This window comes from Poecilia reticulata, chromosome 19, assembly GCF_904066995.2.
Source record: "Poecilia reticulata chromosome 19, P_reticulata-male-v2, whole genome shotgun sequence".
NCBI lineage: Eukaryota > Metazoa > Chordata > Actinopteri > Cyprinodontiformes > Poeciliidae > Poecilia > Poecilia reticulata.
This window is the reverse complement of record NC_088848.1, coordinates 24,197,876-24,211,640: the sequence shown is the minus strand read 5'-3', so window position 1 is coordinate 24,211,640 and position 13,765 is coordinate 24,197,876. Positions and strand designations below refer to the sequence as shown.

At 40.7% G+C, this 13,765-nt stretch overlaps 1 protein-coding gene across 6 annotated transcripts in view; it reads right to left on the bottom strand.

The window, feature by feature from the left end:
- Nucleotides 1-568: 568 nt before the first annotated feature.
- reep3b (receptor accessory protein 3b) overlaps nucleotides 569-13,765 on the bottom strand; it is a 45,135-nt gene continuing 31,938 nt past the window's right edge. For 4 of the 6 annotated variants that reach the window (XM_081600451.1, XM_008438213.3, XM_008438215.3 and 1 more), the window contains 3 exons: nucleotides 11,976-12,138; nucleotides 7,608-7,741; nucleotides 569-1,701 (listed from right to left, as the gene is read on the bottom strand). In XM_081600451.1, the coding sequence (XP_081456577.1) occupies nucleotides 1,624-1,701; nucleotides 7,608-7,741; nucleotides 11,976-12,138 (375 nt within the window). In that variant the 3' untranslated portion in view covers nucleotides 569-1,623. The remainder of the gene's footprint in view (nucleotides 1,702-7,607; nucleotides 7,742-11,975; nucleotides 12,139-13,765) is intronic. The other 2 variants (XM_081600452.1, XM_017310957.2) reach the window with 1 other exon arrangement.

The window sequence follows — 13,765 nt, the reverse complement described above, 5'->3', positions numbered from 1 at the left end:
TCATCATACATCAATATCAGAATATTCCATTCCTATTCTATTGTTATAGTCGCTAAGCATATTTAAATATGCTGAACTATGTATTAAAAACATACTTAAATAATACAATTGTTTATAAATGTAGCTTTGATAGATGTTTTAATATGGTTTCCAGTAACAAAAAAGTGTGTTATGATCGATTAAATGCGCTGCTAAACACATAAGCTGAGTGGAGTGAAGTACCGCTCAGCGACAATAGGTGAGAGCGGTCCATGAGATGTCCATGTTTTTCTCTTTCCCTCTACTTTCCTATCCCTTCCTGATCCTCAGCCAACCACAGACCTGTAAAGTTACTTTGCTCTACACAACTTCCTCTTGCAAACATGAGCCCTTCAAAATAAAATATGTTGAAGCTTACTTTTCTATAAAACAGTTTTAACTACATTTTTCCAAATTCTTTTAACTTATTATACCATAATACTTCAAGTACCTGTAAGTACAGCTTTTTGTTAACACTTATTTATAACAATTTAAACATATTTAAGCAAACATATTTAATACATTTTAAATTTTTACACCTTCCATGAACTTAACTCAATACAAAATACCTTTATTTTGGACTGGGTTACAATTAGGATGTTGGAGAAAAAAAACTGGCTCAGAGAAATCCTGAGCTCCACAGGAAGCAGCAGCGCTGCAGCTAACATGGTTTGGTCTTTCTCCACACAGAAAACTAGATCAGACAAAATGAGATGAAAAACATCAGCACATATAAAATAATGGGAGGATATGCATGTGCAAATTATGCTGTTACAATAAAAAGCATATAAATCACAAAAAAGTCATAAAAAAGCAAACCATTAACACTCAGAATAATTAAAGCTTGACATTTACAACCATGATCTTCTCTGGGTAGATCAGTGAAAGTTAGAAAAACTAGAGAATTCCCCTTTTTGACAGAATGAAAGTGTTGGGAAGAGTCCAACACGCCTGGCACCCTGTCCATCCAGGGCCAGCATGTTCCCACTTCCTGTTCTGAGACATGACTCAGCTGCTGCCACGTCTAAAGGAGGAAAAGCAGCTGAAAGCAGCAGCACAGTCAGAAATTCTCCTCATGCCTACACTGAAACTAAAAGCATCGTTTTGCTTCAAGCAATGGTTCAAAAACAGCATTTTAAATGACAGAAACAGAAAATGGTCCACATGAGTTCAAACCTAACAAGTCACGCATGAGGACATCCATCAACCAGAAGAATGTTTCAGTAGATGAAAATATTTTATTCTGATTATGGAGTCAGATATTTTGGAAAGCAGAGCATAAAATTAACACTAAAGCTATTTTTAACATTTGAAATTGCCAAGCCACAGTGGTACCATGTTATTCATATTAAATGAAAGAGCAGATGATGAGGAATGTGTCTAAAACATAAAGACAAGAGATTTCCCACTCCAATAAAAATCCATCAGTCCCAGTGAGAGACGACAGACAGACAATAATACCCATGGAAAACGCTGAGGGGAAATGCTTGAGCCGCAGGTAATAAATATGTCAGCAGATTGGTCATCACATAGAGTCCAGCAGAGTGAACCATCAGAGTGGGAAAACAAGATTATCCACCAATCAGCAGGCAGCTCTGCAGGGTCTCATGACGCGCTGTAGTTCACAGAGTTCAGCGCCGGCCTCTTCTTGCCTTTAATCTTCAGTGATCCATAACGAAGCTGCTGGTGACAGAAAAGACAGTGAAAGCACCAGGATCAGCGTACTGGAGGGTGTTACTGCTGAGAAATGTTCAGCTCAGCATCTTTAGCACAGGTAAAGCTGTGAAAGCCTCCAGCTGAAATCACTCTGTCACTTTAAATGGACACACAGACAGGAAGGTGTGCACTAGGGCTGTTGTAAACGATTATTTTAGTAATCGAGTAATCTATAGATTTTTCTTATGATTAATTGAGTAATCGGATCAAAACAATTATGAAATAAAATATTGGTAAATCTTCCATAACACCAGTGTTACTATCGGATATCAACATCAGTCTATTTTTTCCACATTTGAGCTTCCCTACCAGTTACTTTTTTGTAGACCGGGGGAGCAATACGGGATATTTACGGCTCCTCCGTTCAGAAACTCATCTACCAGCCATGTTCCGCCTCCCGTTTGTTCAGACCGGGATGATATAAGTTTATTGTGCGGTTCGTCCGTAAAGCTGCTCTTACCCTGTAAGCATCAACCCTCAGCCGCCCGCCGTGTTCAGTCTCTCCGCTCACCTGTATAAATCCTCCTCAGCTTCTTCCCGCCGTTCAACCAGCAGCTCCGGAGCAGAAAGGCTGCCGAACTCTCGGCACCGCGCCGGTCATTTTAAGGATGTTTATTGGTCCCACAAAAACGATGAAAACCCGGAATTATCACCAATCAGTAAAATCCCGCGGGCCGAACTTGAAGATTGGACGTTATGCCGCTAACACGTAGCTTCCGTCAACAACTCAGAGGCGGAAGTCAGAGCTCCGCTCAACGCAAATAATGTTCCGGCTGAAACACGGTGCGCTAAATGACAAAACATAAATTAACGAAGCTTCGAGGCAGGTCAATTTTCATCGAGGAATTTTAATAATCGAGGTACTCGAATCACTCAAGGAATCGTTTCAGCCCTAGTGTGCACACAGATTGTTTGTGATTTTTTGCAATCACACTTCCTGATCTTGTGGTGCTATACTAGAAATATTAGCAAAGAGTTTCAATATCTTTTTCTCATCAAACTGTTTCCAAACTCTACATCTAGAAGAACAAAGATGAGAAACATAAATAACAGCAGACAGATTGAAAACAAACATTTTTACTCTTTAAAGAACTTGAATAGCTAATTTCTTTTTGTTTTTCACTATATTTTTCATGGACTATAACCAGGGGTGAAAGTAGTTTTAAATTCTTGGGGATTGTGAGGGATTTACCCCCTCCCTAACAGGTCACCTGGTCAGGTGTTGCCATGGAAGCACGCCCATGAGCAGTGCTGACAAAGACCTGGTGTTTTCACCAGCCTCATTGGGAAAATCCATTGTCTGAGCGGGAGGAGAGATGTCTTTTTGATTTTGTTTACATCCAGATTGTTTTTAGCTTTGTTTGAGTTAAATGTAACTGTGTAAACATTTTTTTAGGAATATAGTTTAGTACAAATGTTTGATCTTTCTTTCTGGAAATGTCTCCACCCCTTTAATCAGTCCTGGTGGGAGCCAATCCCTTAAAAGCCAGGTGGTTCAGATGAGAGGGAGATTCTCCCTCCTCTTGTTTGACTGCATGACAGTAGTCAAACAAGAGGACTGAAGTGTGTGAAGCTGGAGATAAAGAAAAAAGTTGAGAGCTCTAAAACTGCTGGCCCCAGTCTGATCTTTGGTCGCAAACCAAAGACCAGACTGGGTCTTTGGTTTGCGACCAACAGTACCCCTGTTAGTGGCAAATGTTGAGGTGCTTATCAAGGTCAACTACACACATGCTTTCACACGCTACATTCTCATATTTTCACACAAAGGCCCTGGTAGTTGTAACATATACAGAAACTCCTCAGACTCCCGTCTCCCAGGAAATAGAAACTTAGTTGATGCAAAACTGACGTAAGACGTCAGATGACCACTGGGTGCGTTCTTAGATTATAGTAAACGAATCTTCCTGTTTTTGATCAGATGCTGTATAGATTCACAATGAATATTAACTAAACCGCATAAAATGCAGCTAAATAGCCTATGTTAATATGATTGTACTTTCATGGATAAAAATAGTACATGACAGATTTTTTTATGTTGTTGGTCAAGATAATGGATAACAAAAAGTCTAGCGCGACCTGCAGCCCTGACACCAACTCACACACATCTTCATTCACAGCCTTACTTGTAAATCGATTTTTCTTTTCTTGGATATTTTGATGTTAGCTTGTCGATGTCTTAGTTTTATTCGCTGGTAAAATCAATAAGCAGCTTCAGGTGACTCTGCTGCTCTCTAGTGGCGAGAGGCCGCAATGTTGGCTGGTAACAACTGGAATGCATTATGGGAGATGTAGTTTGTAGTCAATTTGTGCTGAAAACCTATTTTAAGTCAATCATGGGTCTATAAAACGCTGGGGGGCCACATAAAATGACATGGTGGGCCACATGTGGCCTGCGGGCCTCGAGTTTGACACATGTGATCTAGAATCAAGTCGTCTTCAGATCATTTAGCACCATGTTCTCCACGAACATGCTGTGCACAAATGGAGAAGGGTGACCATCGTCCGGCCACGCCCCTTCCCAGTCGCGGAAGGCTCTCCTCGCCGACCGGAATCGGACTGTTTTGTTGACATTCCCTTTAGTGCAGCTCCATCTAGTGGATGCATAACGTAACTCCAGCCTCTACTGTAGTGTCTACTCTATGTGCCTTATAATGCAGTGCGCCTTATAGTGCACCGGAAAATATGGTATCTGGAGTTTCTTTGTGTGCTTTGGAGTTTCTGTGCCGATTAATTTTTTTGCGAAGCGATAAAAGCTGGGTAGCTCTTGACTTGCTACAAAAGGGAGCTGTATTTCCCTCATATTAACAGCACGAGATGTCATGAGACCTAAATTCTGAGCATCATGGCATGGAGTGCATCCCAGTTTTCCATGTCTGGCATATAATCATTCATTAAAGATTTTAAACTGGTTACCGTATTTTCCGCACTATAAGGCAATAAATGGCCTATTTTAAAACTTTTTTCATATATAAGGCGCATAGAATAGACGCTTCAGTAGAGGCTGGAGTTACGTTATGCACCCACTAGATGGAGCTGCACTAAAGTGACAAAACAGTCAGACTCCAGTTAGCGAGGAGAGTCTTCCGCGACGTGGCCGGATGATGGTCACCCTTCTCCGTTCGTGCACAGCATGTTCGTGGAGAACGTGGTGCTAAATGACCTGCAGACGACCTGATTCTAGACGGTCGGTAGGTAGATAGGTCAGTCAACTTTATTAATAGATTACAAACCAGCGTTCTGACAACTATCCCAGGATGCACCGCACGCTTCTTCTACGGGCGAAAATGAAGTTGGCAGCTGCTTACCGTAGTTAGACCTGTTGTGGCTCAATATTGGTCCATATATAAGGCGCACCGGATTATAATACGTACTGTTGGCTTTTAAGGAAATTGAAGGTTTTTAGGTGTGCCTTATAGTGCAGAAAATACGGTATATTGATCCTGTGTCCAGACAGAGGGATAATCAATAGCCTAGCATCATGACCTGTTTGTTCTGAAGATCCTGCAGCTTCCACTTCTCTTCCTAACATGGCACCTCCTCACCCTGAATCTCATACTGATAGAAGGAACCACAGAGTTAAGTTAAAAGCACATCTTCTGAGGTTGGAATATTTTTCCTCCAACAGGTGCCAGAGGAATCACCTCAAACCAGATGTTGGACTGGATTTTATTTCACTGTAATTTGTGAATGTTAGCTCCTCATTTTCAACAATGGAGCTATAAAGGTTGAAAAAGGTCATCATTTTGGAGAAAATCTCATCAATATTTCCACTAAATGAGAAGCAAAAACAGTTTGATAGAGGAAAAACCTCTCAGACTCTGAGCTCAAAGCAAGATGCCAGAAAGCAATAAAAGTTTTTTTTAATTAGACAATTTAAGTTCACATAATTATCGCTGTAGAAGCCATTTGTTTGTTAAATACTTAATGACACATATTTACCATGTTTGTTGTGAATGACATATACTCGCAGACGAACAAAGTAATTACCTTATTTTCCGCACTATAAAGCGCACTGGATTATAAGGCGCACCTTCAATGAATGGCCTACTTTAAAACTTTATTCATATATAAGGCGCAACACATTATAAGGCGCACAGAATAGAGGCTTCAGTCTGGGTTGCCAATTTGTTCCGTACTCTATTATTACACATCCACATTTGTAAAGAAGTGGTCCCGAGTGCTTTATAAAGTAGGCTGCCCCAGTCATTGTTTCACTCACAGTGTTGGTGTTGCGATATTGTGCCCAACTGCTTTCTGGGTAACACAGACACTGCCGCCGCAGTCTCTGTCTCTCCCCCCAGTTTCACCCCCCCCGGCTTTAAATGTATTATCAAACTTTATTAACAAACCAGCATTCTGACAACTATCCCAGCATGCACCGCGCACTTCTTTTTCTACGAGGGAAAATGAAGTCGGCGGCTGCTTACCGCAGTTGTTAGACCTGTTGTGGCCCATTGGTCCATATATAAGGCTCACCGGATAATAAGGCGCACTGTCAGCCTTTGAGGAAATTGAAGGTTTTTAGGTGCGCCTCATAGTGCGGAAAATACGGTAGCCAAGTTTGTCATTTATTGAACGTTCAGAAACTACAGCGGCTGTAATGTGCCACAGCAAAGGTAAACAGAGGTAAAATAATCCGAATAAGTGATCAACTTTAAACCACTCGCAACTTTTTATTCTCTCTATGTCATTTAAGGACACCCTTTGCCGCAGCAACCACCTGCGCTCCTCGAGCCCAGCACAGATTACGTTAACATTTAGTTATGATATTAGGTTTTCAGGCTTGATATTTATTTTGCGATTATTAAGAACCATTCCCCAGAACACAGCAATGGTTGATTAGTTAATTTTAAACTCCTACTCTGCTGGTTATTTTGTTAATGTAACCAAAACGCACAGAATTGCACAATACCTTGTTGAAACAATAATTACTGAGATTATTGTTTTTGTTGGGTCATTCATTTGAACACTTTTTTAAAATTCTTTTGTTGTTCTTTAATAAAGTTACGAACGTTTTGATAGAGTCAGAGGAGGACATGTTGGTCTCAGCGTCCTGGCGGTGTTCAGTTTGTCACCTAATACCGAGATTGACTCAAAACCTTCCGCGATCGACGTGTTGCACACCTACTCTAGTAAAGCACAAAGAAAGAAGAAACAATATGAAATGGGGAAAAAAGCTATTTATTAACTGATTAAGTTGTGTTTTAGATTGTTCTTGAAAAACTAATCACTCACAGCTGCACAGTGAACCCATTGATTTTTTACAGCAGACAGCTGCTCCCCTCTTTTGCAGGTACTGCATAACCTCGCTAAATCTTTTAGGGGTACGTAGTACCCGACCGTACCCACCTACTTTCACCCCTGACTATAACTTGATATCAAGTGAGACAGAGGCAGAAAAAGAGTATGAAATACAGTCACCTGCAGGTGGGAGTTAGCCATCACTTAAAGTGTTTTTGACCATTTTTTTTAGAACATTGGAAACTCACAATTAGTTATTGGCAGGGAAAAATGCGGTGACTGTCTGGTTTTAGCAATGGATTAGTTTCAGTGGAAAGCATTCAGTCATCATTCTGTATTAGCCTCTCATGCAGGAAACTACAACTAAGAATGTTATAGTTGAACTATAATGTTAGGAGTTCAGCTGCAGCAACAAAGATTTGAGAATGTTCAGGAACTCAGCACCTCACTTCCATTTAAAGGCTTTATCAGAGGTTGTTAAATCGTCTGGATTTGCCTGAAAGTCTTTGATTTTTTTTGTCGTATTTAAATAGTGTGTAAATCTTCACATGCGGAAGACAAAATGCCCCGTCTGTCCCTTCAGAAGTGTATGTCCAATATTTTCCTGGTCAGCGGGTTCAGGTGGTACTTACATCTTTGCGGACTCTGGATCTTGTGATCTTGACGCTCTGGGAACGTCTCAGTCCTTTCTGACTGACGGCCTCATCTTCAGAGAACGTTGGCTCAGCCTCGTCATCAGACCCATCCTCCTGCTCATAGTAGTACTCTGAAGAAACAAAAGACACACACACACACACACACAGCAATCAATGAAACAACGTGATTGTGTGTGAAGCTGAATGACTTCCATCTACCAGGATTAAATCATCGGGTCTCTCCTTCCCTCATCAGATGCCAGTTTCTGGCATACGGAATGTTAAATGTGCTAAAAACTTATATATGACAACAAACCTAACTAGGCCTGTCGCGATAAACGATAAATCAATCGGACGATAAGTTAAACCTATCGACTTCATTTTAATTATCGTCTTTATCGTCTCTTCCAGCCTTTTTTCTTTCTCTTGATGACACGGAATGAAAAAGGCTCAGCTCCGGTGCTCTCTACTGACCCTTCCTTCCTCATTTCCTTAGTCTAATGTCCAGCGCACATTACAAGAGTTGTCGGCCCATTTTCAAACCCTGAGAGACACCTTAGCCGACAGAAATCCTAAGTATAACGGTTCGATCGGGTTCGTCGTGCCGTGTGGTGTCCAGCCACATGGGCACAAAATAATGGCTACAAGTTCAGTTAACTAATTTTAAAATTAGGCATTAATCAATGCTTTACTAGAATCTACCTGTGTGATGCATGTGGCTATAGAGTCAGCGTAAAGTCCTGACTGAATGAAAATCATTAGAACCTATTTATGTCACGTTAACGAAGAACAGCTGAAAACTTACCGGGTTTATCAACTGAGGTAGCAATTTGGCTCCAACTCCTCCCCTTGTCATTTCTATATTTTTTGCACGAAATGTCATTTCTATATTTTTTGCACGAAATGTTGAATAAACATTAATGATGCCCACAAATCATCTCCGTTGTCCGCTGGACTTCGGGTTGCGCCGTTTCAGCTGTGGGATTCCCACATTCCCTTCCGTAATTTCCCCTCAGAAAGCATGGAGGAGAATCCGCGCTTTCTGATTGGCTACCTGTCACATTCAACGCGCAGCGTTAAGCTCCCAGACGGGGAAAACCCCTGATTTAGATCGGAGCGGCCACAACAATCTACCGTAACACACCACACACTGCAGGATGATCGGTTAGATCGGCCAACGATCTAAGATTGTCATAAGGGGAAAATAGGGGCAGAAAATGGTGTAGTGTGAACTACTGCATTAGGTAGTCGGATGTGCCCGTTTTCTCTATTTAAATCTAGTGATTACTGAAGGGCAATATAGTATACAGACTTCATAATCTGCACTCTTTTGGTTGAATGCAGTATTTATTTCCACTTTGGCTTTATGTTGTTTAGTTTTTATTCAAGTACGTTTTTTGTTAATTGAGACTGAGAATCCATTTTATGTTTGTTTTTGGTTGTTTTGTTTATTTAGTTTATCAGTTCCAGTGTTACGTGTTATTTTGAAAATAAAGTGCATCTATCAGGAAATCGCATGTATCATTAGTCATTTCTATTAAATCAGTGTCAAAAGGTCTTGAAACAATATTATCGTTTATCGCAATAATTTTTTAGACAATTAATCGTCCAGCAAAATTTGTTATCGTGACAGGCCTAAAACCTAACCATATGGGAAGATGATTATTATAATGTGTACTGTGAGAGAACTGTGTAGAAGAAGAACAGTGAAAAGTAGGCTCAGGATTTAACATCAGGTGGGTTCCTCCATTTCTCACAAGGTCTTGTGAATGTTGATGACTGTAGCACCACTGAGGAGTTTCAGCTTCCTCTCTGTCCACATCATGCACACATTCCGACCCGAATGTGTGTTCATGTTTGTGTGCCTTTGTGTTGCCAGCGTGTGTTAAAGAAGTGAAGGTGTGGCTGAGCTCAGCAGAACCCTCATGTTTCTGCTACCTAGAGCACACACACTTAATCAGATTAATCATGATGAATCGGTTATTGAAGTAATCATCAACTAATTTAGTAACAGATGGGTTGTTAACTGGAATATACAGACACCAATCTTATCCACATCTTATGTGGATCCAAGGAAACAGACAGGAACCAGTTAGAAGAGCTGGAATGGGAGCAAACTTCCCAGGAGATCAACAAACACCAAACAACTGACTGAATAAAGAAAATACAGCACTTCCCCTCAACTGTTCTCCATGTTCTCTACTTATGGGAAAAAAAATCTACTTTTTTTTCCCCATCAGCTTCAGAGCTGATCCTCCTCCATCCACAGACCAATGAAACGAGGTCTTACTGCTGCAGGTACTCTGCTGGACCTTCCAGCCGGCTCAGAGCTCATCTGTTCAGAGTCCTGTCACTGTCACTGTCAAGAGCTTCTGTTTCAAACTATCAAATATGTAAGCCGGGATCTAGAACATGATGACATGCTGAGGAAGAAATTGAACCAATCAATGATGGTTTGGACCAGAGACAATTAACCCAGTAGAACTCTGGAGTTTGACTTCCAGCTGAACCTCTGGATTCCACAGAGTCACTTTAGTGGTAAATCTCTCCAACACCCTAAATGTGAAGGACAGAGCCAAATATTGTTCCATCAACCTTCAGACAAAAACACCTGGCAGGTCAGAGATCCACAGAAAAGAGCCCAACAATGCAAGCTTCCTCAGACACGTACCCAGCAATGGTTCCCAGGCTACGGTTGCCTAGACGCCAGCTGTGCGCTGTCAGAACTCAAAGCTGTTGATGGAAAGATAAATCAATTTCGATCTTTTACATCTACTGCAACGCCACTAATTACCAACATGTGTTTTCACAGGAGAGAATGTGTGAGAATGATACACACAGATGCATCCCACTGTAGGTTTCCATTGCAACTCACTGGCAGGTCTGTAACATCAGCAACAGTGCTGTGAGCCAGGAGTAAATAAGTCCAACAGGAATATTTGCTGATACAATTTATTCCACCTGTATTCCGTGTATCTGGCCACTAGAGGGAGCTGTAGAGCAGGTGAGCTAACCAAGGTTCTGGCTGCCTGAGCTGAATGCATGATGCCGCCATGTTCCCATCCCTCCGTCACTCCTCCTACATCCATCCTTGGAATCTCTTTTCTCCTCCTACATATTCCTCTGCAGCTCTATATTTTTGAGCTCCAATCAGAGTGTGTGTGTGTGTGTGTGTGTGTGTGTGTGTGCATGTGCGTGTTTTAAAAAGACAAGCATAGAAGGAACAGTGAGTATGTGTTTGGCATTCTGCTGGCATCCCCACTCCACCTCATCTCATCTCATCCCCTCTGTCTGCTGGGAAGTCATCTCACACACACTCTTTCACACACAGCTGCTGAGTGCTTTCATTGAAATGTCAGCCAACCTGGAGGGAAGGAGGAAGCCGAGGAAAAACAGCACACAGAGAAAATCAGTGGACAAAGTGAAGTGATGACAGGCTACCTGGATCCGTTTCTGATGCAGCCAGGAGGCGACCTGACGATTAGCAATGCAAAGAAGAAAGCATCCGTAACCCCTGAAAACCAAGCCATGCCTTAGCCATGATCAGGTCTATTCTTCAGTTTAGTTTGTGGAGCCCACTGGGGTGTGAATATTTATATGATCTGTGTTTATTGTGAGAACATCACAGCTGTGATCAGTCCTAAAACATTAAATACCGAGGTCAGACCACAACTACTCCACTAAATACATACAACATTGGTATACATTTTGGGTAATTTCTCCATTACATAATATAGAACAGCTGTTGTTCTTTATTTCAAAGGGACAAGGTAAATTACAAAATATTACCGAGTTAGCCACAGATGCTAGTTTTCATCTATAGTCCGTCAGGGTCCCATTGAAACAAATACAATACATTACAGACCAGTTACAGGTAAGTTAGCAAGTCTCTTCCATAAAAAAGACAAGAAGACTAATAATAATAATAATAATAACAACAATAATAAATATTAAGATTTCTCTGGACTTTCTCCTGGATGTTCAGAGCAGTGCTGATGTGGACACATTCTGTGCAGGTGAAACTCACCAGAACTCCTGAGCAGAGGGGAAAGTTGTGGGTTTGATTTCAGCTTCCTCCTGCCATAGGTTATTGTGACCCTGAGCAAGGCTCTTAACCTCTAGTTGCCTACCAATGTAGCCAACTAGATTGCCTACATTGGGGGACTAAATTGGGGGTCTACATTGGTGTGCGTGTGTGTGTGTACGAGACTGACTGAATGTCTTGTACGTGAGGATTGGCTGGAGGCTCCAGAAATGCATGAAAGTCACGACAATATCCTAATAAAGAGAGAAATCCAAACATATTTCTGAGTGTGTGTGTGTGTGTGTGTGTGTGTGTGTGTGTGTGTGTGTGTCTGTACGTACCATCTCTGGAGGACAGGTCAGTGTTCTGGGACCTCCTGGAGGCCGGGTTAGCTGAGTGGGGGTTGTACGGGTACAGCTGGTTTCCTCTGTCGTCCTGCTGGCCGATCTGCGTCAGGTCATGCATGCTCAGGCTGCGCAGCTTCTCTGTTATGGCTCCCTGACCCTGTCAAGCCAACAGGCAACGTTAATGCACACAGCTCAACACTTCTCTCCATTACTGTCTACATTTCAGACAGTAAAGAAATATGTGAGATGTGAGACTTGGCTCCAGAAAAAAAATATTCTGTTTATTTGGTGTTAAACAGAAAAAAAAAATCCTCATTTGCTTTTCTTGTTCAGAGGGAAACAAGTAAAGATGAAACATTCAGAAAATACAAGTAAAACTCTTCATGGTTCATTCTAAAAAGCATAAACATCTTCTACAAAACACTGGCAGAAACATCGGTTGAGTGAATTCCTGACTCTTCATTCAAGCAGCAGATATCCATCTTTACGATTCTCAGTGTCTGCATCATTTCTACTGCATCATTCATTCTGACTCAGGTCCAGGAGTACAGAGAAGTAAACATCTCTGTACTCCTGTTGAGCAGCAGCACAGATGCTCAACTGGCCAGCTGCCAACAGGTCAAAGTTAACTAAGGATTATTTTAATAATCAAGTATTTCATTGATTATTCTGATGACTAATCAGATAAAAAATTGGCACATTCTGCAGATTTTTCATTTAACCACTTAAGTCTTTTTATACAAAGTTGGAAATACATTAAAGGATGCAAATAAACAAATAACCCAAGTCATTTCTTAAATGAGAAAATGAACATTTTATTGCCTAAAATGCAATAGCAGCATTCCTTTAGTGAACACAAAGGATGAATCTTCAGCTAACTGCATACATCTAACATCAATAAGTGAAATCCTCAGCCTTTTTTTTTTTTTGATTAATCGATTAATAACTGGGTAGCTAATGGTGCTTTTTCTTAATAGAATTTGAAAGAGGTGAGGCTAAAACTGCTTTTTGAGGACTTCTGGGTAGAATTTCTATTCATTTTATTCAATGGAATGTAGATTGTGTCAGCCTATACATTAGTTCTGTTTGCAAAAATACAAAATATTAAAAAATGATAAGATCAGTAATTAGAATGTTTTTGCTCTCCTTGGTTATCATTGAGCTAAATATGCTAGCAACATGAGGAGCCACTCTGTGTTACAGTTAGATAAAGAGCCAACACATTAATAAATCAGTCCTGTTACATTAATCAAACAAGGACAGAAAGGTTAATAAGGCCAAACTGAAATACAGACATAAGAAATATGATCCTTACATTAATTTATTTAATAACAGATAAACAATTTCTTCATGCTGACATAGACAGAGTTAGACAAAATGAGTGGTAACTACAACAAAAGTAAGAAAACTAATAAAGCCTCGTATATGAAATAGTCAAAGGTAATTTGGGAATCATAGTTGCAAAAATAGAAAATATTTTTGACACAGAATTATTAAATCCATACCAAGGTTTTCGGGTTGCAGGTCTGAAAGCACCTCCCTGTTTAGTTCTAGGGTTTATTTATTAGCACATCATAAGAAAATGATCTAGTCTTTATCAAAGGAATCACTGTGATAAACTAAGTACACCCTTGTTGTAGACTATTTGGTGCAGAAAATGCTAAAGTAAAACTTTAGCGGACTAAACGACAGAGCTGATGGCAGCGAACAAGTATAAATTCTAAGGTTGTCTTCTCGTCTGAAGGACTGGCAGCAGAGATTCAGATCGAAGCACTGCAGAGGCA